The sequence below is a fragment of the Kogia breviceps genome, chromosome 2 (assembly GCF_026419965.1).
Source record: "Kogia breviceps isolate mKogBre1 chromosome 2, mKogBre1 haplotype 1, whole genome shotgun sequence".
Taxonomy (NCBI): Eukaryota; Metazoa; Chordata; class Mammalia; order Artiodactyla; family Physeteridae; genus Kogia; species Kogia breviceps.
The window spans coordinates 51701335-51726585 of NC_081311.1; the positions used below are offsets into that span (position 1 = coordinate 51701335).

The 25251-nt window shown below is 54.0% G+C and overlaps 1 protein-coding gene across 2 annotated transcripts; it reads right to left on the reverse strand.

Moving 5' to 3' along the window:
- Positions 1 to 400: 400 nt before the first annotated feature.
- On the reverse strand, positions 401 to 23070 carry CDHR1 (cadherin related family member 1). Of its 2 annotated transcripts, XM_059052544.2 has the most exons (17): positions 22491 to 23070; positions 21868 to 21963; positions 20930 to 21075; positions 20057 to 20107; positions 18788 to 18877; positions 17188 to 17274; positions 15865 to 15981; positions 14620 to 14763; positions 12785 to 12863; positions 11376 to 11476; positions 8623 to 8826; positions 7962 to 8114; positions 5967 to 6131; positions 5500 to 5567; positions 4717 to 4945; positions 3561 to 3818; positions 401 to 2774 (listed from the first exon to the last, which is right to left on the reverse strand). In XM_059052544.2, the coding sequence occupies exons 1-17, from the start codon at positions 22543 to 22545 to the stop codon at positions 2217 to 2219; spliced, it is 2601 nt and encodes an 866-aa protein (XP_058908527.1). In that variant the 5' UTR covers positions 22546 to 23070; the 3' UTR covers positions 401 to 2216. The 2 variants fall into 2 exon arrangements, with proteins under 2 accessions (XP_058908527.1, XP_066883569.1); XM_067027468.1 differs by lacking the exons at positions 20057 to 20107; positions 20930 to 21075; positions 21868 to 21963; positions 22491 to 23070 and having other exon boundaries at positions 17188 to 17339; positions 18788 to 18826.
- Positions 23071 to 25251: the final 2181 nt, after the last annotated feature.

The window sequence follows — 25251 nt, forward strand, 5'->3', positions numbered from 1 at the left end:
TCTAGCCCAGGGGCCTTCATGTCCCAGAGACAGCACTGCTTCCTGGGCTTTCATGCCTATACAAGGCCTCCCAATTCCTGCCCTTGCTGAGCTGGGCTGGGAGATAATTAATCTTAGCTCCAGATCCCATTCCTCCCCAAGCAGCCCTGCTGAGGCTTGTCCTGCTCCTCCAGGCTCTGATAAGCCACACTCAGGTAGACAAGCTCCACAAACGTGTTGCTGTTACAGATGTACGTGCGGCAATTTGGACAAAATTTTGCAGCCCCCCACGGTCGGATCTGGGGGTCGGGGGGTAGATCCACCAAAGGAGCCAGGCAGCAGGCAGAGCTCGGCTGTCAGGACAACTGGTCTCTACAGGTCAGCTAACACTGATGTGAAGCAGGCAGCCAGAGGTCAGCTTGGCTTTTGGTTAACAGATTTTATTTACCATTTACGAAAGAAGTTGACTGCATGCAAGTTGTAAGGATGCTGCATTGCCTATGGAGGGCAAACATGATCCAGCACAGTCCTGTCCTGAAACCTGTACCTGTTTGTTCAGTCTGGGCTCCTGGCTTGTTAGAGCCCAACCCTTAATACAGCTTGGGCTGTGGACTGCAGAAACCCTGGCAAGGAGCCTGCACACCGGCACATGAGTAACACTTTCAAACACCAACTCAAAAATCAAGAAAACCACATGTGCATGTAATCTGTTTAAATAAAATCATGGACATATTCTAGAGAGGTTATTAGTGAGTGGAGTGAAACGCAAAGAATTGTTCCGTTTCTCTTTCTGGGCACACATTTAGATTTCCTCTTGGCAGATTTCCTTAAAGTCAGATGGAACGTCTTTGCATTAATAAAGGCCTGCATGTCGTCTCTGGTGGAGGCCGTGGTCACAAGCTGATGAGGTGCGCCCCAGCTAGAGAAACATGCTGCGGGGCCGGGAGCCCTCAAACCAGGTCCCTGCCGCCAAGATGCTATGTGGCCTCTGGCATCCACTCCTCTAGGGAACTCATTTTTGTCTTCTTGGCAAAACGGAGCCTTGGCTGGATGTGCTGCCCAGCTCTGGCCCTCTCTGACAATGGCTGTCCTGGGCTGCACGGGGGATGTAGTTGGGGGGTGGGGGTGGGGAGGGAGGAGACATGGAAGGGAAGCTACGCCATCACCCAGCTCGGGCTGCGGTGGATCGGTGGCAGAGCCCTCACCCAGCACAGTGCCTCTTGGAGGTGCTTGGAAGAATAGCTGAGGGGCTCCCAATACTTTGTGGAAGAGCTGCACCCCAGAGAACTGGGCTGCGGAAAAATGCTTTACGTTTGTGCTGCTTTGCACTTGCTTAAAGCCCCTGTCGCTACTATTTGTTTGATCCTCGCCCCAGACCCATGAACGAGGTAGACTCACTTTCTTCATTTTCCAGATGAGAAAGAGGACGAACAGGAAGTTTAAACAGCTTTCCCAAGGTTATGGCATGTAAGCAGAAGAGCTGGATAAAAATGGAAGTCTTCCCAGATCTCAGCCCTGCACTGTCTCTTCGAGGACTTCTGTTAGGACAGCTCCTAAGGGGACTTGATGCTTTTCCGGATATCTCCAGGGCTGCCAGCGTGGCTCCAGCTATCTCTGGGACCAGGGCAGGTCCATGTGGGCCTAGAAGGGGCCCACAGTCTCTGCCCAGACACCATCTTCCACCTCCCAATGGCTTTTAGGCACAGGCCCACAGTCAGTGTGAGTTTTCAGTGCATCTTTGCCCTCCCCTGCTGCATTTGGTCTCCTACAGCCTGCAAGGCTTGCTGGCCCTCAACCTTAGTCAACACTGAACCTCCTTTTTCCTACCCTTGCTCTTAGCTGAAGACGTCAGGATCCAGCCTCTAGTAGGCCTTGTCACATGTGGCCAGGGCCCTGCTCCTGGACTGAGAAAGCTGGGGCCCCAGCAGGACCCAAGAGACACTGTGAGGTCTGGGCTTGGTGAGTAGAAGACATAGATCTGGCTCCTCATCAACTCCCAGCCTCTGCGGAACAGGGAGCATTGAAGCTGTGCCGAGGATCTGGGTGACAGGAAAGCATTTGCCAATTGCAGCCATAACCAGAGAAATAAATTCCTTGCCCAAGGCACTGTCCAGAGCCCTGGGTAATGGGGGCTATGCCATTGTACAAAGCAGGGCTGACCCTAAGGAGCAGAGCTGGGGAGTACGGCCCAAGCAGCTGGGCAGCTGGGTTGGGAGAGAGGGACTACAGGACACGTTCTAGAAGTAAGCTTTGCTCTTCACATTCTTCTCAAACTTTTGCCTGAGCTCAGAGACCAGAGCTGATTGGACGGGTCTTCCCGCAGCCTCGTGTTTTGCCAAGGCCTTGGGTTTTGGTGATGGATGGGGTTGCTGAGGGGCGAGTGAACCGGAGACTGTAGACACCACCCTACAGTGGGCTGGTCCCATGCTGGGTGCCATGCTGGGTGGTGGAGGGGGAGCAGGGGCTTTGGGGGGCGGTGAACTTCCCAGGCTGTTGTTGTTGCAGTTCTCATTGGGAGGATCCTCTCGGAGCGCAAACTTGTCAGCGGCCTTGGTCCTTCTGAACTTGAGCCACTCGATGCGGGCGGTGTGGGGCGCAGGGCTGGGCCGCTTGCGGAGCACACGCCGCACCGGCAGGACCTTGCTGGACTTCTTGTTGCGCCAGAAGGTGGCGGTGGAGATGAGGACGGTTATGGCCACAGTAATGGCCATGACGCCCGCCAGCACACCCACGGCCTTCATGGGGTCGTCTTTGGTCTGCATCAGGAAGTCAGCCATGGGGTTTCGGGACAGCATCTGGAAGAAAGATGCATTCGGCTGCTCCTGCTTCGTCCCCGGAGGACAGAGCAGGGACTGTAAGCTCCCTTAAGCCTGATGGTTTTTGAGCTTTCTGGGGTCAGGCATCCCTTGGAGAATCCGATGAGCACTGTGGGTTTCATTGCAGAAAAAATGCCCACAGAGAAAACACAATGCATGCACCTCTGCAGAAAAATGCACACAGAGAAAACACAATGCATGCACCTCTGCAGAAAAATGCACACAGAGAAAACACAACGCATGCACCTCTGCAGAAAAATGCACACAGAGAAAACACAATGCATGCACCTCTGCAGAAAAATGCACACAGAAAGAGCATGATGCAAGCACCTCTTTTGGATGAAGAACTCCTGCATTAGCTGCTACTGCTTTCCTTTGACTGGGGGGAGTGTGTGTCACGTTTGCCCAAGTGCATTAGGAACCTCTTAAGTGATGACTTCCTGCCAGACCCTGAGCTGAGAACTACACATAATGATTTTACTTCTGCCTTTCAACACCCATGTGAAGGAGGCATCATTAGTCCCATTTTACAGAAAGGGAGTGGGGGCTTAGCAAAGTTCAAAGTCACACCATTACAAAGTGTTGAAACTAGGATTTCGACCTGATTTCAAAGCCTGTGTGTTTGATGGCACAGGTGGTCTTCGAAAGCATTGGGTGGGTGTCTTTGGAGGAAGGTGGTCTTCCGCCCTCTGGCCATGTTGCAGCGAGGCCTGAGCTGGCCCTCTGGCCCTCCCCACCCCCCCCAGATCAGGGCTCCGTACCCACCTCAGTGTCTACGATGTCAATCTTGAGTAAGGCCGTGGTGCTGAAGGATGGGGAGCCGCGGTCCTTGGCCTGCACCTCTAGGGACCACGTGTGGTCCCCTCTGGGTGTGATGTTGTGCAGGGCATCCAGGGAGCGGATGGAGTTCTTGAGCCAGATCTCCCCCGTGTGTGTATCGATGTCAAACACGTTGGCTGGCTCTGCGTGGGTGATGGAATAGTCCACCAGGTTGTTGGGCTCCTCTGCGTCCTGGTCTGTGGCCTGTGCACAGAGAGGGACAGACAGAGCTGGGCTTCGAGGGCGATGCTTGTGTACCCTGGCTAAACCAACACGTCCTATAGAGCTGGCTGGGCTGAAGGGAGATGGTCCTGATCCTGTCTGAGTGAATGGAGCTAGGAGAGGAACTGAATGAGCCAGGGTGGGTCTGTGCTTGGCTCTCTATATGTGTTTAGCAATTCATTCTCAGAACAAGTTAGGCAGTCCGTATCGTCAAAAACCAGAAGCCTGCAGGCTGAGGGACTTGTCTAAGGATGGAGAGGTAGAAGCAGGGGAGCTGGGACCCAGAATCAAGTCTGTTGGGTTCCAGGGTTCATGCTTTTTCCGTATCGGGAAGGCAGTGCAGTGGGGAGAGCAGTGCTGTGAAAGCAGGCAGACCAGCTGTGTGAACTCAGGCAAACCAAACTTGCAACCTGCCTGAGCCTTAATATTTTTTTATGTGTAAAGTAGCAAAAATATCTTCTTTCTCCGAGGCTACTTCTGGGTTGAGGTGGGGATGAGGGTATATAAAGTACCTTAAAAACCCTTGCTTACTTCAGGAATCCTATATATATATATATATATATATATATATATATATATATATTTTTTTTTTTTGTGGTACGCGGGCCTCTCACTGCTGTAGCCTCTCCCGTTGCGGAGCACAGGCTCCGGACATGCAAGCCCAGCGGCCATGGCTCACAGGCCCAGCAGCTCCGCGGCATGTGGGATCCTCCCGGACCGGGGCACGAACCCGCGTCCCCTGCATCGGCAGGCGGATTCTCAACCACTGCGCCACCAGGAAAGTCCCCAATATATTTTAAAAGAAATTCTTATGCTACAGTGCTTCTTGCAGTTGTAGGAACAAGACTTTTAGGGGAGCTCATCTACCTTCGAAGCCCACCTCAATTTTCACTGGGGTCCCCAACACCATTGTCTTCTCCTGGACGCTCTTTCCAAACTGGGGGTAGTGGTCATTGACATCCAGCAGCGTGACGAACACCTCGGCTAGGCTGTACCTGCCCTCCATGTCCTCCGCCTTCACATAGAAGTTGTACCTGGCAGTGTCCTCGGCGTCCAGGCTGGCCCAGGGCTGGGTGTAGATGATCCCAGAGGACGGGTGGATCAGGAAGCTGTCGGGCACAGAGATCGCAGGCAAGGGTGTGCACAAGCACACTCACGTACACGCGTGTACACTCACAGAGGTGCACACGTGCCTGCAGTAAGGAGCCGCCTACAGGAAGGGGCGGTAATGCATCAGGAAGCTTCCCCAAGGCATCCCGCCTGCTCCTCTCCGCATCCTTGCAGTCTAACTCAGGGAAGCAGGACCACCCACCTATTTAGCAGTCTATCAATGTAGAACTTAACCCGAGTCACAGCCTTTCCCTCTCCTCCCACGATTTGCCCCTTCCTAGCCCAGCACTGCTTGCCTGGCCCCCAAGGCCACGAGCCCCAGCTCCAGGCCATAATGATGTCCCTTCTCTCAGACTCACCTCACCTGGTGGGTCCCCACACCTCTACCTCAGGCTCTCTACAGCTCCCCTCCATTCCTTGCCCCCCGGCTTGCCTCCCCGAGCTAGGTCCTGTTCTTCCCAGGTTCCTCCTGCCTTTAGCACAGATCCTCCTCCACCCGCAGCCTCCCAAATCCCTTGCCTGAGGTCCTGTCCGCGATTCTGGATCTACTCACAGGTCTGCGCCGGATCCATAGATGGAGTATTTGACTTCACCCCAGGGACCTGTGTCTGGATCGACGGCCTGGAAGAGAGAAAGCTCCCAGTGGCCCCTGCCCCTTTGTCAGGGCATGTTGGCAGCTCTAGCTTTCCATGGCAAAACAAGGATTTGGGAGGTTTGCCCAGCTGGGGAGAAACTGATCTGGAGGCATGCTCTGGAGCCCTAGTTTCACCCCAGGAGATCTCAAGTATTGGAGGAACCAGATCTGGAAGGCCTTATATTTCTCATTATATGTCCTCATTATAGTCCTGTGAGGTGCTGTTATTCCCACTGTATAGAAGAAACTGAGGCTCAGAGAGGGCAGGTAGCTTGTCTAAGAACACAGCCAGTGAGTGTGGGCTTTGCGATTCAAACTGGAGCCCCAGTTTGTCTGACTTCACAAGGCCCCCTTCACCCCCAGTCCCTGGGTCAGCCCCAACCCACTGTGACAGCCAACACGTTGGAGCCCCCTGGGGCATTCTCGGGGATCCTGGCAATGTAGTAGTGGGAGGTGAACTTCGGGACATTGTCATTGGTGTCCAGGAGCTGGATCACGATGTCCGCTGTGGAGGTGAACTTCTTTGGGGTGCTCACTTCGATGGCCAGGAGCTGGGGAAGAAAGGAAAAGGAGGACTTGTCTGGGTGGCAGTCTCTCTGCAGAGAGCCTGCCACGTCCCTTCTCAGTATCATCCCTGCCCTATCTCCCGTTTTCTCAGCGCCAGCCAGCTATGCCTGCCCCCACCTGCAGGGGGCACCTCTAAGGCACGCATCATTTCCCTCCCCACTGACCGCAATGCCCGTTTCCTTAGGGTTGCCATTTGCATTGGGACCAATTTCTTTTGCTCCATTGATTTGCATATTCCTTTTTTTTAAACTTCCATTCAAAAAACTATTTTGCTTCATAATATACTTTAATATCTGTTAGAGCAAGTTCCTGACTCATATTCTTTTTTCCTGAATTTCCTGACTATTCAGGTTTATTTCTCCAGATAAAAACCAGTATAATTGTGTCAAGACCCCTCCCTCCTCCCCTAAGGAAATTCTGGGTAAGACTTAATTGAGGTGGTGTGATTCTTTATTAATTGACGAGAATTTGCATTTTTAAACAGGGTGTTTCTTTATATTTCTTGCCTTCTTTCTGTCCTTTTGTTAAATTTGTGCATTTTTTGTCATTTAGTTGTGGCATATTTCTTGTTATGGTAATTCCTAGACATTTTATCTATTAGTTGTTATTGTAAAAGTGATCTCTTATTCCATTATTCTCATTGCTATTTTTTTTTTTTTTTTTTGGTAGTACGCGGGCCTCTCACTGCTGCGGCCTCTCCCATTGCGGAGCACAGGCTCCGGACGTGCAGGCTCAGCGGCCATGGCTCACGGGCCCATCCGCTCCACGGCATGTGGGATCTTCCCAGACCGGGGCACGAACCCGTGTCCCCTGCATCGGCAGGCGGACTCTCAACCACTGCGCCACCAGGGAAGCCCCTCATTTCTATTTTTTGTACGTAGGAAAACTATTAGGTTTTGTGTATCAGCTTTATAATCAATCGTGTTAGCAAATTTGCTGTGTCTAACAGTTTTTCGATAATTTCTTTTAGATTTTTCTAAGCAAACAATCACATAATTTAAAATAATGATGATAATAATAATGATACTTTTTATCTCTTTCTTTCTAATGTTTGTATTTTTGTTTCCTTTCTTTATCCAGGAATAATGTTATTCTAGGAATAGTGTTAAAGAACAGTGGTGAGAGCAGTTATCCACGTTTTGTTCCTGACTTCACAGAATGCTTTGAGAATTTCACTTTTATCGATTGACTGATTGATTGAAGTATAGTTGATTTACAATGTTGTGTAGAATTTCACTTTTAAGCATGATGCTAGCTATTGGTGTCTATGCATTTATAATCATAAATAATTAAAGCAATTTAAATAATATCGACAAAGTATTTTTCCTTTTTATTAATATAAATTATATCTTTATGTATAATATGCATTATTATTTATGTTTGTCATTTTAAATAATTACAAGTACAAAGGAGTATATTTTTCATCTTCTGCTAAAGTTTTTAACAGAATAGATGACATATGTCAAATGTGTATGAGAAAACTTCTATCCTGAGGATCAAATAGTTTTCTTCTCTCAATCTATTCACATGGCACATGGTATTGGTAGTTTTTCTTTGGACACCCCTCCTTGCATTCTGGGGATAGTCGGAGTTTAGAAGCGGGAGCTCAGTGAGGCTGTGTGAACAGCAGGAGAAGGTTCTTGTATCATGATTCTTCTCCCTTTCCACCTGCTCCTCAAATTAGCAGGAGGGGCAAAGAAACTGAGAGGAAAGGAGTAGGGCCAGGAGGGGCAGAGCATGGCAAGGGACCCCTTAGGAATGAATCTAGGTGCTGCTGTGACCCCCTATTCAGGGTAGTGCAAAGCATCACCTACCTTGAAGGTTAACACTTTGAACTTTTCAAAGTCAATGGTGGCTGAGTTCTCTACAATGATCGTGACTTGGGCTTCATTCAGGACCGTCTGGGGGACCACTCGGAACATGCCCCCGGGTCCCACCAGCCGCAGGTTGAATTTGGCATTGGCTCCCTGGGCAACAGTTTGGAGAAAGAAAACAGGGAACATGAATGAGAATAGAAACTCATTAGATAGTCGCGCTTTGCAAGGAGCCTTCACGTGCCCTTGACCCCGGGAAGTGAGTATTATTACTTCTTTCTATAGGGGAGGTGGTCAAGAATCAGAAAGGTTAAGAAGACTATGAAGACTAAGCAAGGAAACAAGCACAGAAAGCCTAGCCCTGAGCCGGGCACAGGAGGCAGCAAGCCACATTTGCAATATCTGGAGGGTCAGACGCAGAGGTGCTTTTATTTGACTGGCTTTTTCTTTTTAATTGATTGTGAATATATTTAGGCCAAGCAGCTAGTCTCTGATTATCTACCCTCCCTCCTCTCTCTCTTGGTTACCCACTCTTGCGTCATTCGTTTTGTGACTCTCCAGGCTCCTGTGACATCAGCAGGAAAGGCTCATGCAGGCTCAGCTTTGGGACTTGGTCCCATGTGGTTTTCAGGAAGACAGAGTGGAGGGCAGGACCACATACCTGGTCTGAGTCATTGACAGTGATCTTGAGGCCCCGCAGGATCTCCCCCTGGGGCGGGTGCTCATACATGGACAGCTCAAATCGGTTCTGGGGTCCACTCTCTCCATAGAATGTTGGTGGATGGTTGTTGAGGTCCACGGTCCGGATGGTGACAGGGGCCATGGCCTGGGAAGCTGGGGTCCCTGCAGAGCTGACCTCAGTTACCTGGGGTGGGGACAGGTGGCTATGGCTGTGTGGCAGGCTGATTCCAAGATGGCCCCAATGATCCCTGCCCTTATTAATCTCCTCTTTTTCAGTGTGGCCTGGCCTAGTGACCTGCTTCAAAATGATAGAATATGGCAGAGGTGATGAGATATCACTTAGTGATTAGATTAGGTCATAACTTCTATCTTCTAGCAGACTCTTTTGCTGGCTTGGATGAAGCAAACAGCTGTGTTGAAGAGGCCTGTGTTCCTAGGAACTAATGGTGATGTTTAGCTAACAGCCAGCAAGGAACAGAGGTTCTTAGTCTGACAACCCATGAGGTACTAAATCCTGCCAATAACCATGTGAGCTTGGAAGCTAATCCTTCTCCTTGGGCCTTCAGATGAGAACCCAGTCCTGGCTGAAAATTTGTTGGCAGCTACGTGAGAGACCTTGAAACTGAGGACCCAGCCAAGCTGACCCTGTACTCCTGACTCACAAAAGCTGCAAGATATAAACGTGAGGTGTCTTAAGACCCTAAGTTTGTGGTGATATGTTACAACAGTCATAGGAAACTAGTATAGTGCTATTACTAGTCCCGTTTTACAGATGAGGCAAGAGGAGTGAGGCCGTCACCTGGGGTCACACAGCTGGAATAGGAAGAAGGTAGATGTGTCTGATTCCTTAGGCAGTGCTCTCGCCACCTCACCGCACAGCCCTCTCCTTGCAGCCAGACGTGGGTTCAAACCCTAGCTTTACCATGCTCTGCACTTGTGTCCACATGTCCAAGGAGAGGCTGCAGGGAGGGGAGGTGTGGCGATGCAGCAGAGGATGACTAATACAGGCTGCAAAGCCAGGACCAAGAGTCCACAAGCACCTCAGGAACGGGTGGCAAATACCATATGAGGCCGTGCAAGGGCTTCCTTCCACTCTCCTATAAGCATGTCTGGTCTTAACCGATCCTCAAATGACCCTCCCTGGCCCCTACTCCATCACACACTAGCTGCTTCCTAACTCTTCTTTGGTAGAAGCTTGTGCCCTCCGCCCCCTTTCCTCCCATTCAATGCTCAGCCCATCCCCAACTCAGATACTTCACACTGACTTTCATGCTGCAGGTGGCACTGCCCGCTCCCCCCCCCCTCCCGAGTGTGCTGTCCCCTTGGCTAAAGTGGCTCCACTTTGCAGGTTGGACTTGACCCCGGTCTCTCCTTCCCTGGCTCCTCCCTCTTCCTCACTCTTATCCTGGGGTGCTCCCGCAGTGGCCTTCTTAGCCCATGGCTCCTCTCTCCCCCTAGCCCTCCTCTGGGTGGCCTCATGCCCTCCCCTCCTTTCACAGCCACCTGTATGTTGATGCTGTCTGCCCTGAAGTCCAAACCTGTACCCTCAAGTTTGGATGTTTCAACTTGAATGTCCCCGAGGCACCAGAATGCCTCATGCCCATCCTACTCAACTTGCTTCCTCACCTGTATTCCTGATGGCATGGTACAACCCTAGATTCGTCCCTCCCTCTCCTTTCCCCCACCCTTCACGGCCCCGTTCTGAGGAGTCTGTCTCCTTCACAGTTGGCCGTTTGTCCATTTTCACCATTCCTCCTCCGCTCATCGCCATGGCCCCTCGGCATCTGTCACCTGGGCCGATGGCTTTGCTTCCCTACCTCTCATCCACTTCCCTCCAAACCCAAGTTGGGACCAGTGCTCTCCAACACCAGGCTGAGACTGGTGCCAGAATCACCTGGGAGCTCAAAACATGCAGAATCCTGGGTTTCCCCCATCCTCAGGAGTGTGTCCTGGAAATCTTTTTTTTCCAAGCTCTCTGATTTTGGGAATCCCACTGGTCTAGTGAGCAGCCAGAGTGAGCTTTTAACAAGACTCTAATTCTGCTCAAATCTTTCTATGGCTCTTCCCTGCTCTTGGGCAGGACTAGCTATGTAGTTCACAGGCCCAGTGAAAAATGAAAAAAGGGGGCCCCTTGTTAAAAAATTGTTAAGAATTTCAAGACAGCAAGAGCAGAGCATTAAGCCCAGCATGGGACCCATCTAACTGTGGTTCCTGTGTCATCTCACAGGTTGCATGGCTGCAAAGCTGGCCCTGTTGCAGGGAAAACCCAAACCCATGCCTCGTATTCAAGGCCTTTGCTCCTCTAGCACCACCCGGGGTCCAACCGTTTCTCCTTTACGTGCTGCCTGTGGACTCTTGGCTCCAGTCCCACCTGACTCCTCATTGCCCCCTGCTACATCATGTGCTCTCGCCTCCAGCCTCGGCTCACTGGGCTTCCCTAGCTTTGCAATGCCTCCGCCTGCCCCACCCTAACGGGTGCTCCCCAACACCAGTCTCCACTTGCTGGGTCCTACCCATGTTCATGGCATCGCTGCTTCCATCCTTCCTTCTCCTGACTCATCACAGCTCCCCTCACCAGCTGCTACCTCTTGTAGGTGCTCCTTGAAGCAACATCTAGATCCTTCCTCCCTAGATCCTGCGAGCCCTGGGGGGTAAGGGGGCAGCCCAGGTCTCATCACCTTTGGAACCTTCCAGGGCCGAAGGGTGGGGAAGGCCAAGCTCGTGGGAGGGTACCTGTACATGCAGCTCATACACCTCTCTCCGGAGCTGGGCAGGGCTCTGGATGATGGAGATAGCTCCAGACGTCTCATTAATTTCAAAGGCTCCATCACTGCCTGTCACAGAGGAGAGATGTACCCTGCAGTTCTGAACAAGGCCACATGGTGGCGCAGGGTGCCGTACGTTCCTCAGACGTTATCTCATTCAAGTCTCCCCTATTATCATCTGTGTCTTGCCAATGAGGAAACTGAGTCTCAGAGGGGCTAAGTAACTTATCTAAGGTTACACAGTGAGTGCAGAACTGGGACTCAAACTCACTACTTTCTGGCTCCCAGGTGCTCTAGTATTTTGCTTCTTGTGTGCGTGTGCGTGTGCGTGTGCGCGCGCGTGTGTGTGTGTGTGTGTGTGATAAAAAGAGAAAGGAGAAATAAAGAGGTATAGAGGAAGGGAGATGGGGGGGTGGAGAGAAGGAGAGAAAATAATGGAGGGAAGAAAGAAAAAGACTGGAGGAGGAGGAGTAGAGGGAGATGCAAGAAGACAGGAGAGGAGATGGTGTGGTGTGGGCACTTGGTAGGTGTTTGAAGGATTGCAGCGGTGGAGGGCATGGAAGGCAGTCAGAGGTCTGCATGCCTGGGGAGAGATGCCTGTGTGTGATAGTCGGCACACCTGCATGTGTGTGAGCTTCTGGAAGGGGAGTGTGTGCCAGGCATGTCCCAGGGACAGGGTCAGAGGAGGTGATGGTGTCTGAGTGAGAGCATAGAGATGTGTGCATGTCTGGGACCAGGTACGAGGTGTGGTGGTCCCCTGGAGGGGACCAGCTACTGGAGGGCTGAAGAGCCCTCCCCAGGGATGGCTTCTCCTGCTCAGTTGCTGCCCAGTTGTGGAAAGAGCCAGAAGACTTAGGTTCAAACCCAATGGGAACTTGGGATAATTTAGCTTCTCGGAGCCTCAGTTTTCTCACCCATGTACAGGGCTAGTACTAGGGACACGCAAAGTCATCATTGCATTTAATTCACTGAATTCAACTCTATGCTCTAGGCCAAAACATTTAAAAGAATGAGAAAAACACATGGCAACTTAAAGAGTATAAGAAATCTTGCCACCCCTTCCCATTAACGAGGTATGCCCAGGAACATGAAAGGGAACATGAATTGGCACCACCTGTGCCCTCTCAGTATCCACTCCCCCCCCCCAGCCCCTCCCTGCCCAATGCGTCTCTCCCCGTTGCTGGACATAATGAGAAGCAGGGACCAGAGCAGACGCCCAAGGAGACATGCTGCCTCCTGCAGGGACCTAGCCACTCTTCTCCATGCATCTTGTGCTTCTGGCCTATAGATGAAGAAACTGGGACCTGGAGAAGTTGGATCTCACTCTGGTTACCCAGCGAGCTGTAGCTGCAGCCCAGCAGTGAGCCCCAGACTCACCGTTCACGAGGCTGTAGAGAACACGGTTGGGTTTGCCACGATCTCCATCCATGGCGACGACCGTGAGGACCTCTGAGCCCTTGGGGGGAACAGGAGCAGCTGCCTGAGGCCGATGGGGGATGCTGGGGCTCTCCCTTCCCCAGACGCTGCCCCACAGTGGGGAGGTGAGGGGAGGTGCCGCCCCACTCAAGAGCCAGGCCTCTGCGTGACCCTACCCTCACTCTACCGGGAGCTCGTGGCCCCCTGGCCTTCCAGGGCTGGAGGGAGTGCCTGAACCCCGCTGCTTGCCCCCCACGTGGCTTGGCACGTGGGCTGCCCCCCTGGGCACACAGGCCTCCTGCATGGCCACGTCCTCACACCTCTTACGCTGCCTCTTTCCCCGTACACCACTCTCAGGCCTTGCCTCTACTGCCCTCCCTCCAGCCTCACCCCTGTTGCCTCATCCATCCTTGGCCTTCAGAGGTGCCTGAAAGGAGAGGTGGGAGAGGGCCCAGGCATAGGGGGTCCAATGCAAAGTCCAGGAACTAGGATTTTATCCTGTGGCCCCGGGGGGCCATTCGAAGGCTTTGGGAAATCGCCCAACCTGACAAGCCCTGCTCGATCCTGGCCTGCCGCCCCCTCCTGGTCTCCCTACTCAGGGCCGTCTCCCCGGAGGCCTATCCATCCTCATGGCAGCTTCCTGACTGTCCTCTCCCCCAGCCCCGGCACCTCCTTTCCCCTTAGCTCCTCAGCAGGACCGTCTGGGCCTCGCCCTGCTCTGACCTGCGGCTCCCATGGGAGCAGCCCGGCCTTTCTCTCTCCCTCACTCTGTGCCCTTCTGCACCACTCGGCTGCCAGCATCTGAAAAGGTGATGTCTTAGCCTGGGCCCAGCACCTGAGTGGTGCTCAGTAAGCGTTTTCATTGTTGTATAAAGCTGGGAATAATCAGAATCCGAGGAAGTGAAAATTGAGAATGCAATTCCATTCCACGGAGACTTCTTGAGCCGTGGCCATGGGAGGTCTGGCTGGGGGGGGGGCATATAAACACATGGGCTCACCCCAAGGAGGGGCGTGCCCGTGGAGGGGCGAGCCGGGAGTAGGAGCAGACATCAACCAAAGATGTCTGCGAAAGCAGTGCCGGGGCTGAGCCGAGAAGGGCGGGAGGCGTTAGGCCCATGGGCACGTGTCTGGCAGGAGGAAAAGGGTGAAGTGGCGAGAGGGCTGGGCTGAGTAGTGGATGGTGCGGGCTCCCGGGTGGAGGGGAGGCCGGTCCCTGGATGCCAGGCCCAGGACTGCAACCTGAGAGGCCAAAACACAAAACACGAGGGTGGGCGGGGAGGAGGGACGGAGACTGCGCTGAAGGGGGAGGAAGCCGAGGCCAGCCTTCCAGCGGGGCCCGGCCCGCGTGTGATGTCTGACAAACTGTGGGAGAGCTACCGGCTTGAGGGGCCCCAGGCTACAGGCTTGGAGGGAGGGAAGTGAAAGGCACCTCACCTCCTGTACGAGGTGGAGAAAAGGGCCACCTGAACCAAATCATCAGCTCTCTTCCCAGCCTCTCTTCTCAGCCCTTTTGAAGGGCTGACATAAGCTTGAGTGAGTGAAGAAACGCTTGGCATAGCCTGGGCACCCGGTAGGTGCTCCAGACGCAAGCCGCCCCTGCTTCCCGGGCCCACTTCCCCGTGCAAAACAACCCGTTTGTGGCCTCAGTGAGGGGTCCAGAGCCGGCCTCCACGTGAGCTGAGGCGCGCGAACCCGGGGCGAGCCCGGCCATCCAGCAGGGGGATCCTCGGGCAGCGCGAAGGACAGGGCAGCAGGTGTCCGGAGGTGACACTGGGCTGAGGGGCGCAGCCACCCACCGGAAGGGTGTCCTCGTACACATAGCCGTAGTAGGGCGTGCCCACGAAGACAGGGGCCATGTCCTGCACGTCCTCCACACTGACTGTGACCGTGGTGGTGGCCGAGAGCACCACGCTGGCCCCTCGCAGCCTCCCTCCGCCATCCTGTGGAAGGGTCGGAGAGGGAAGAGAGGTTGGGCTCTGGAGTTGCGCACACTCCCACGGAATCCGGCTCCTGTCACTTACTGGCTGCCCTCCCTGATTTCTGTTTGCTTCTGTGTCACCTGGAGATAATTTTGCCCTCATACAGGTGTTAGGAAAATTAAATGAGATGCTGCATGAAGGTCTTCAATCGGTGCCTGGTATGCAGTAGGCGCTCATAGGCATTCCTTTGGAAAGGGTTAGGTTTCTTTCCAGGGAAATCATGTCTGATCAGTAGCAGAGGAGGAGGGGGTCAGAGCCAAATCCCCTCGCCCAGCCAGGAGCCAAGCCTCAAACACTCCTGAGGACCTGCAAAAAGCATGATGTGGACCCACACCTGAGCGTATATAATGGAGCTGTGCGCCCACCAAGCCAGCCCTCATAGAGTGACTGTCAGGCAGGGCCAGCACAAGCCTCCTGGTGCAGACTCAGGGGGATGCCCTGTAGCCAATATGTGACCAGCAGGGGCCTTTCTGGAAAAGAAAATGGGGGGCTTAGTGGGATGGCTGGGGTTTCCTGCCCTCAGGAAAGAGCAGCCACTTTGGCTGAGCACCTGCTGAGTTGCAGATCCCATGTCACATGCTTTAGAAGTACGAGGAATTTAGTTAAGTCTCGGCGTGGGCAGATGAGAACACTGAGGCTCAGATTGGGTCACACAGAGAGGAAGAGGAAGAGGAGGGTGAGCAAGCCCGGGCAGAGAAACGGAGGTGCCCAGAGGCCAGGTTGTGTGGATGTGAGGGCCATGAGTCTCCAGGCACGGCCACCTGGGCCCACAGAGGAGAGCCAGGCCTGCCAGTCCTGAGGGGGCATACGCCCTCTCCCAGGAGGGAATATGCCCTCTCCGGCTCAGAAACACCAGCCTCCTTGGAGAATATGTCCATGTCTGGGCAGGCTCCACGCAGTAGAGATTCCAAGCAGCTACACCCCCCCTTCCCCTCCCCCATCGCACCTTCTGTCCCAAACTGCCCCCCAGTTGTAGAACCTAGCTGCTCCGATCCAAGGGCAGCTTCCCCTGACAGAGGCTGAGGAGAGTCCAGATGCTGACTTTTCCTCCCTCTCTATTACCTTGGCAACCACAGCAATGAAGTGGGCCCGGGCCTTCTCGTAGTCTAGGGTGGCCCCAGCCTGGAGACGCAGTACACCACTGTGGTGGTCCACAGAAAACTTGGTGGAGTGTGGATTCTGTAAGAGCAAGGGGCAGGCTGGGCCTTGGGGAGGGACCCAGGTGGCCCCAGGATCGCCTGCTCTGCTTCCTGAAAGGGGGTCTTCACCGTCCTTCCTTCATCACACGAATTCTGGTCTCAAGGCTGAGGTGCAAACTTCAGGGCACTCAGTCTTCCCGGCCCCAAGGGCCCCGCTTCCTAGGGCTCTGGGCTTCCCCTCCCTCTCCCTCAGTCCAACAAAGACGTTCCCTTCCAGCAGGGGCCTCAGCTCTTTTCTCCGCTCAGCTAGAAAACAACGGGGCCCAGCTCGGGGCTAAGCTCTGGCCTGGAGTTTCCAGCAGGCAAAAATGTCAGCAGAGTGCTCTACCCTAGAGGAGGTGAGGGCTGAAAGCCATAGTGACAGAGAGAACCTTCAGGATCTTCCAACCCCTCCATTAAGTGACTGTGGGTCAGTCAGCAGCATCTTGGTAGGGGGTTGGGGAGGTCAGGTGGGGACAGGAGACAATCCTCAATCTAAAGAGGGGTCACTGTGTGTCAGGAGCTGTTGGTGGAGCTTGACACGTATTTAACCCTCACAACTATCCAATGAGGATGCGCTTTCAACTTGCACATTTTACGCATGAGGAACCTTAGCTGGGAAAGTCATACAGTGATTGAAGCCCCAGGCGTGGGAAGTGGTGGAATCTTTCCAGAACCCGTGGAGCCCAGGGGCTTTCTCCAGAACCTGTGTCTCTAGCCACTGAGCTATACTGCCTTGAAAATGGTGAGAGCAAGTGATTAACTGTGGAGAGCAGAGAAGATGCTGAGGAAACAGCAGCCATGGGAAGGAGGGCAGTGGGTTCCGGAGGAGTCCAGGGAGAGGCAGGAGGTGTGGGGAGGGGTCTCCGCCTTCGACAGGGTGGGATGGATGGACAAGGGTAGGGTGGGGGTGTCGCAGCTCTGCTTATCTTGAGATCTACCCCTTCTGCCTTTTTTCCTATTGACAATTCTAGGCTCAGACACGTTTCTTTTACTTTGTGTGCGTGCAAAGTGCCCAGGCCATCTTCTGGGGGAGGGGTTGGTGGGGGGAGAGCTGAGGGTCCTGAGGTCTGGGGAGAGGGAGGCAGGTCAACTCAGAGGGAATAGTTGAGGCACTGACCTAAGGGCTTTAGTGATGGAGATGGGGGCTGTCCAGGTGTCCCCGCTAGCCCAGGCCTCTGGTTATTTCCTGTGTGTCCCACCTTACCTTCAGGAAGTAGGTGACACTCCCTCCAGAACCTGTGTCCCTGTCCACTGCATGGACCTTGGCGATACTGCTCCCGGCAGGTGTGTCCTGAGGGGTCACAGCCATAGAAGATCAGTCCCAGGGGCAGTGACAGATGCTCAGGGAACTGGGGTCTGGGAGCACGGAAAGGTGGAGTCAGGGGAGTGTGGGGTGAAAAAGAGGTGAAAGGTGGTGATTGACCCAGGGAGCATCCAATAGGAGGAGGGGCCTTGATGGAGGAGACACACTGGAGTCAGAGTGGTGTCAGGAAAGGGCAGAGGAAAGGAGGAACCAACAGACAACCTCCCCCTGAGAACAGCTCCAAATAGACAAAGGCTTTAAATATGAAATGACTGTAAACAGTTAACAAACACAGACATCTTCAGTATCACCAGGGATCACACACGCGCAGTTTAGAGCCAGCGCAAATATCTTTCTCCTACTGAATTAGCAGACATTTAAAACTCCCAGAATTGCCAGTGTTGGCCAGGAACCAGGAGACAAACCCTTTCTCACATCCTAGGGGAAAGGCAAACAGGTGCCATTCTGGAAAATCAATTTGGCAACACCTCACAAGCACCCATGCTTTGACCCAGCAATTTCAAATCATTCCAATTAGAGAAAGGAACTTTTATTTTATTTTTGTTGTTGTTGTTTTGTTTTTTGCGGTACGCGGGCCTCTCCCTGTTGTAACCTCTCCCGTTGCGGAACACAGGCTCTGGACGCGCAGGCTCAGCAGCCATGGCTCACGGGCCCAGCCGCTCCGCGGCATGTGGGATCTTCCCGGACGGGGGCACGAACCTGTGTCCCCTGCATCGGCAGGTGGACTCTCAACCACTGCACCACCAGGGAAGCCCAGAGAAAGGAACTCTTATGCTCAGAGTTTGTTGCTTGATGTTTCTTATGATGGCAAAAATTTAAAGTATTTTTAATATCCAAACATAAAGGAACAGTTCAGTAAATGTTGGAATATGCACTCAAGGAAAGCTATTAAAATCTTAGTTACCGCAACTTTACAATTACTGAGGAAAATTCTTATGTTATAAATTCAGTGAAAAATAGAATACTAAAACATATGTTTAGTATAGTCATAACTATGTGAAACAAAGAGAAAGCAAGAACCTATGATCATGAAAGTGATGAGGAGGAAATATCCCCAAATTTAACAATGTTGTCTCAAGGTGGAGGGATTAAGCATGATTTCTGAAACTCTTTTTTCCCCTACATTTCTGTATAATTCACATTTTCACAACAAGAGTACATTATAAGGAATTCCCTGATGGTCCAGTGGTTAGGACTCGGCATTTTCACTGCAGGGGGCAAGGGTGCCCCCCCCCCAAAAAAGAAAGTGCATTATAATTCTAATGGAAAATGGTCAATGCACATTCCTCTGGAATAAAAATGTGAGGGGCTGGCAACTGAGGTGGCAGGAGGACACAGAGGGGAGGGGTCTCCTGAGGGTAGTGAGTGACAGAGGCGAGGGCTCTTCACTCCAATGTCCTGTCCCCTTGGCCAGGTCACAGGGCAGCCCGGAGGCCTGGGGCAGGAGTGCATCGACCCTGCCTGGTGGCCCCTTGCTCACCTCGGGAACCTGGACAATGTAGGGCTCCTGGATGAACCTGGGTGCCTCGTCATTGGCATCAGTCACCAGGATGGTGACTTTTTCCGCCACCTGAGAAGGGGCAAAGGGGACAGGTATTGGAGCATTGAGACCTTCTGGGTGATAAAGGGACAATGGCCTCTAACACCCTAGGTGTATGTCTCTGCCCCCTCCTTCCCCCTCCCTTCCCCTCCCTCCCTCCTTCCTTCCCTCTTTTATTCATTCATGCAGCACATACTGTTAAGGAACTACTTGGGGCCAAGCACTGTGTTCCATGCTGGAGACAGAAGACACAGTCTGATGGTGTGAATTTTGCAGGGTGGAGTGGTGGGCAAAGAGTAACATAGAAAAGAACAGTCGTGGTATCATTCAGGGCGACAACCGCAACAGGCCGGGCGCTGAGGGCTGGGGCCTGCACCACATGACTCTGGGGGCACCGTGTGCCCCAGCCTAGGCAAAGGCACCAGTTTAGGTGGCTACATCCAGAGGCCCAGAGAAGAGGCATCGGACCCACCCTGCGGTGGATGACGGCAGGGAGGCCTCACAGAGGTGTGAGAAGTAAGGCCTGCAGCACTTTGTCAGGTGAGAGGGAAGGAGGAGGAAGGTGAGTCAGGAAGAAGCAGCAACGCGGGCAAAGGCAGAGTGAAACACACACATGGGTTCAGAGCGCATAAGCAGGTTTAGGGCTACTCGGCTGGTAGGGTGAATGTGGGAGAGAAGGCGGGTGAGTCTGATGGTGCTCTGAATGGCAGTCTGAAGCTTGGCGTCCACCCTGAGGGCAGTGGGGGCCAGCTGCTAGCACTTTCTGAGCTGGGATCTGTGGCCAGGTCTGTGCTGCACAGTGATGGCTCCAGATGTGGATTGAGGCCGGGGAGCCTTGGAGGGAGGGGAGCCCCCAGGATTATCCAGGAAGCAGTGATGAGGGCTGGGCAAAAGTGGCAGCTGTGGGGAAGGAGGGGAGGGAGGAGGGGTCGGGTGCCCAGGTGTTCAGCTTGGGCGATGGGGCAGAGCCAAGAGCCAGGTGGGAGGAGATGGATGGGCAAAGCAGGTCTGAGGAGATACTGCTGGAGGAATGTGGATGTGCTCTTCTGTCAGAAGTGCAGCTGACAGGTCTTGCTTTCTTCCCTCTCTCTCCCTTCCTTCCCCTCTCTCCTATGAGCATGTTGGGGCAGATCCTGCTGGAGCTCAGCTTGGGTTTGCTGGGAGCACTGCCTTGTGTGCTGCCAGGGGCCGGCTGGAGTGTGTACTCACCAGATTCAGGCCGTCGGAAATGCTGATAATGGCTTCAATCTCATCCTCCCTCTGTGAAGCACAAGGACAAAGTGTCCAGGAGTCTGAGGCACCATAGGGACCCCTGGAGGCTGTTGCATCAGAGGAGGCCTGGGCATTTCAAGGGAGCCCTGGAGCAGGGCGGAGTGGCTGAAAGCTGCCTCTGGCCATGCTTGAGACCTTATTTTGGGGCTTGGCCCATCAGAGGTTCTCATAAACCCAGAGGGTTGAGGTGCCAAACGAAAATGCACCCCTGTTAGAATGAGGAGAGATGCTAACTAGTGTGCTGGAGGACCCAGGAAGAGGTTTTTAATCCATTAAAAAATTTTCCTCTTTTTGCCCCTTATCTCTCCCTCGACTCTCCGTATTCTACAGTTCCTCAGAGGTCCAGGTCTGTGGTGTCTCAAGCTCTCCCCTTGACATGGTGGGTGTCGAGGTCCCCAGGTCCCGTAGGGTGACAGGGAGGGGAGAACAGTTGCACCTCCTCTGCTGTGTCCCCACAGCTGTCTCTGGGACCCACCCTTTCCTTTCTCTGCACTGGTGGAGTCTGCCTTTGGATCAGAGCTGGCAGCACCCCACGGCTGAAGTCCAGGTACCTGGTCCACCAGCCTGGTGTGGGATCTCACAAGGGAAACATAGCCCATGCCCTGTCACCCGCAGGTTCAGAGGGCACAGAGGGGAGGAGTTTTACCAAACTCAGACCCGCTTTCTAAACCAGTCTTTCCAGCCCTGATCTGCTGGCTGAGTTTTCTGTGATTTATGGGAGCTCTTCAGAGATGCTCTCTAGGGCACCTTCCCGCCCACAGAGATCTGTCTGCATGCCTGGCAGGCAATGTTCCTCGCAGGTCCCCATACCTCTCTGTCCAGCTCTTCAATCAGGGTTATGTTTCCAAAATTGGGGTCAACCGAAAAGACGCTTCTAGCGCTGGGGTCAAAGCTGATGTGGTAGGAGACAGGGTCTCCCTCGGGGTCTGTTCCATTCAGAGTGTACACATGAGAGCCTGGAAGGAGACAGTTGAGCACTCACTGCTGGCCCCGTCCCAGCTGGCTGCTTCCTACTCTTTTTCTTTATTCTTCATGACTATCAGTTAGCTGTTAGTATCTGCCACTTTACAGATTGTAATCTAGAATACAGATTACAGAGGGCTTCAGGGCTGCTGGGTCTAACTCTAGGGTCTCTGCCTGGAAATGATTCCTGTCCCAGGAACCAAGACTGGGGATGGGGGATGAGGGAAAAGGGAGGAGCCTTAAGGTGGAGGGGTGACCCACGTGCAGCACTGTTCCCCATGCTTGGATTATTCAGGGAATTCTGAGCAGGTGCTTCTTATACACTGCAGTGGTCCTTTTACTCAGGGTAAAAGGGTTCCCAGACCAGGTGATGGAGACCAGGTGATGGAGAGGAAGTGTGAGTCTCCCTCCGTCTCCTGCCCCTCCTCTCCCTGCAGATCCCACTGAGTGCATTGTTCTAGGGCCCTTTTAAAACGCAGAGCCCTGAGGCTCTGCGACGTTAGTACTTCGCTCAAGGTCACACAGTGGGTAAAGGCCCCAGTGCTGAGGACTGCCGCCTGCCCCCGGGGCCGGCCCTGTCTCCGGGCTCAGCGGCTGGGTCTCCAGGACTGGCCCAGCTTAGGTGTCCACGGCCGGGCGCCGTGCCCTCCTTTCCTGCAACTGCCCCGGGGAATTCAGAGCACAAACAGGGTGTCCCGGGAGTCACGGGTTCGGTCTCTACGTCCAGGGGAACGTGGGCCGCCCCTCCGGGAGACCTACGCGGGCCAGACGCCAGGCGCACTCACCCACAGGGCTGTCCTCCGGGAGGCTGAAGAGGGCCATGTTTCCGTTGGTACTGCCCACCCCGTTGTCGAAAAAGTAGGGGGCGAAGTTGGCCTGGGCTAGGAAGAGAACACAGAACAGAGGACACACGGACACGCGCAGGGGACAGCTCCGCACCGGCGTGGTCGCGCCTCTGGCCCACCCGCGGGCAGGCGAGTGCTCCCCTGCCAGAGCCCAGCGCGCCCACCGGGGGCCTCGGCCACCTCCTCCCGAGGGCTCCGGCTGGGCTCGGCTTGTCGGGGACACGCACAAGCTGGGCGTCTGGAGCTCAGACAGCGGCCAGTCTCAGCCCCATCAATGGGCAGACTAGGAAATCTCGCCCAGAGAGGGGCAGTGCCCTGGCCAAGGTCACATGGGGAGTGGGAACTCCCTCCCAGAGCCCTCGGGGCAGCTGCCAAACCTCCGACTGTGCTTCTGAAGAAGCGAAGAGCAGCGAGAATCCCCCCTCCCCAGTCCCTGTCTCCGTCCCCCATTCCGAGCCCCACTCTGGAAGTGAACGGTCCAGAACCGTCCCTGGGTCCAGCAGGCTGGCGCCGGCACCCACTCCTCGTCCCTACCGGGGCCCGCGGGGCCTGCGGCCACTCACCCAGGCGGAGGAACAGCAGCCCCAGGGGCAGGACGGCCCGCAGGCCGCGCCCCATGTCTCCGCGGGCGGGTCTTGCTGCTCCCCGCAGCCGAGGCCGGGCGCCGGAGCACGGAGCATGCCCTGGGCCCGCGACGATTGCAGAGCCAGGGGGGTGGGGGTGGGGGGCGGCGGGAGGCGGGCGTGGGGCGGGAGCGCTGAATGGTGCGGAGGGCGCTAAGCGGATGACACGGCTCGGATCGGCGCCGCTGGAGCGCTCCCGCCCGCAGCGGAATGAGACCAATTAGTGGGTGCAGAGCGGAGGGGACCCGCTCCCAGCAACGGGCGAGGGTGGGGGGCGGGAGGGCATTCCTCTGTGCTACCGCGACCTCTGCCCACAGGTCTGGAGCGCAGGAGCCAAGGGGACCCCAGGGCCGCAGGGCACTGGAAAACTGGGACTTTTTCCAGGTCTGCAAATCCTGGTAGCGCTGGACTCCACTGGAGTTTTCCCTTCTTATGAACTTCCTCTGTGACTGTCAGGGAATTTGCCACTCTCTTTGAGCCTGACTGTAAAACAGCGGCAGGGAAAGGGCCCAACCTCAGCGCAAAAGGATCCCTCCCACTAGTCTCTAGGAGAAATGAGGGCGGGGCAGAAAGGGGGTGGGTGGACTTTGGGAAGGGCATGGCCTTAAAAATCCAAATAGAGGGCTTCCGCGGTGGCGCAGTGGTTGAGAGTCCGCCTGCCGATGCAGGGGACGCGGGTTCGTGTCCCGGTCCGGGAAGATCCCATTAAAAAAAAAAAAAAATCCAAATAGAAGGCTTTGGGGGTGAGATTTGCAGTTGGGAAAGAGGCAGATGGTCAGGGATTATCAGGACCACCTCTGAGACCTCAGCCCATTCCTGACCTGCCCCCCAGGCCAGGCTAGCTCTCCCAGAGGGTCCGATTACTAGTCTGGTCACTTAGTGGGGGTCCACGTGTGTGCTGGGCAGCAGAGAGGGCCTTCAAGTCTCTAGTAAAAGGTGGAAGGCAGAGATTGCCAGGCTAGTCTCCCTCCCCATCTGCAGTGCCCAGTCGTGACCATGGAGAAACAGCAGACCCACTCAAGCCTGGCAAGGAAGGGTGAACTGTTTGAAAGCAGATTCAAGCCCCATCATGGGACAGAGTTGCTAACAGAGCTGGCCAACACAGGTATGGACTGTCCCAGGAGGGGTGAGCTTCCCATCCCTGGAAGATGTTTAGGCAAGCAAGGTGCTGCTGTGGGGGCCCTGGCTGCTGACAGCTGGGAGAAATACTTAAGCTCAGGAGCCTTCCTGGTTGCTGATAAGTTTCCCTGGGTTGGACCTTCACTTCCTTGCTTAGACACCAGCATCTGGTTGAAGAAGCAGCCTGTCTCCTTATATTCACAGGGTGTACAGGGCGGACACTTCAGGCCCGAGCTTGGTCACTCTCGAGGATACCCTTGGGCGGGTGTGGCCACAGAGAAGACCCCTTTGTGTGCTCCCCAGAGAGGCAGGGGTCCCAACGTTTCCTCCCCAAGGGCGCTCACAGGAGTAGAGCATCCCGCATCATCCGGGCCAGTCCCCCTCCATCTACTGTTAGCAAGAGTTAGGGATTCAGGCCAAGGAGAAGATGAATGGCAGTCCCAGAGTGCTTGGCACTTTTCAGGCCCAATTAACCAAAACCCTTCATGTTGAATCCCCTCGGGCTTGGCCCTTTCACTGAAAAGGTGCACTTTATTTATTTTTTGAAAAGGTATAAGTTATTTTTATTTTATTTAATTTATTGAAGTATAGTAGATGTACAATGTTACATAAGTTACAGGTGTACTAGTGATTCAAAATGTTTAGAGGTTATACTCCATTTATAGTTATTATTAAAATATTAGCTACTTTCCCTGTCTTGTACAATATATCCTTGTAGCTTTTTTTTTTTTTTTTTTTTTTTTTTTTTTTTTGTGGTACGTGGGCCACTCACTGTTGTGGCCTCTCCCGTTGCGGAGCACAGGCTCTGGACGTGCAGGCTCCGCGGCCATGGCTCACGGGCCCAGCCGCTCTGCGGCATGTGGGATCCTCCAGGACCGGGGCATGAACCCATGTCCCCTGCATCAGCAGGAGGACTCTCAACCACTGCGCCACCAGGGAAGCCCGTTTGTAGCTTATTTTATACCTAATAGTTCGTACCTCTTAATTCCCTACCCCTACATTGCCCCTCTCCCCACTGGTAACCACTAGTTTGTTCTCCGTATCTGTGAGTCTGCTGGAAAGATACACTTTAACTTGCACAGACATTCCTGCATCTTTCGTGTTACAGAATGCTGGGACAAAGGCAGGGCAAGCATTCCCTGTGTTCTTCACAGAGATGAGGAGATTGCGGCTCTCTGTAGATCACCCAGTGAGCTGGAGGCACAGACGGGGTTTCCTGGGGCAAGTGTCAATGTGCTGAGAAAAGCCAGCTCTCCTTGTGTCCCATCTGCCCATCTCCTCACCAGTGGTTGTGGTGTTTTTGACTTCTTTCTCCTCAGCTCACTCAGTCAACAGACTTGTACTGGAGAGGGATAGAGAAGGAGCACCCCACATGCCGTGTGTGTTTTTGTGTGTGTGTGTGTGTGTGTGTGTGTGTGTGTGTGTGTGTGTGTGGTGTGATTGTCCCTGCTTTCGAAAGGAAGAAGTTAAAGCACAGAAAGGGTAAGTTACTTGCCCAGGCTCACACAGCCAGTGAGGGAAAGAGTCTGGATTCACACCCAGTTTGGCCTGGCTGTAAAAATAGTTGAAACTCTTTCCGTGG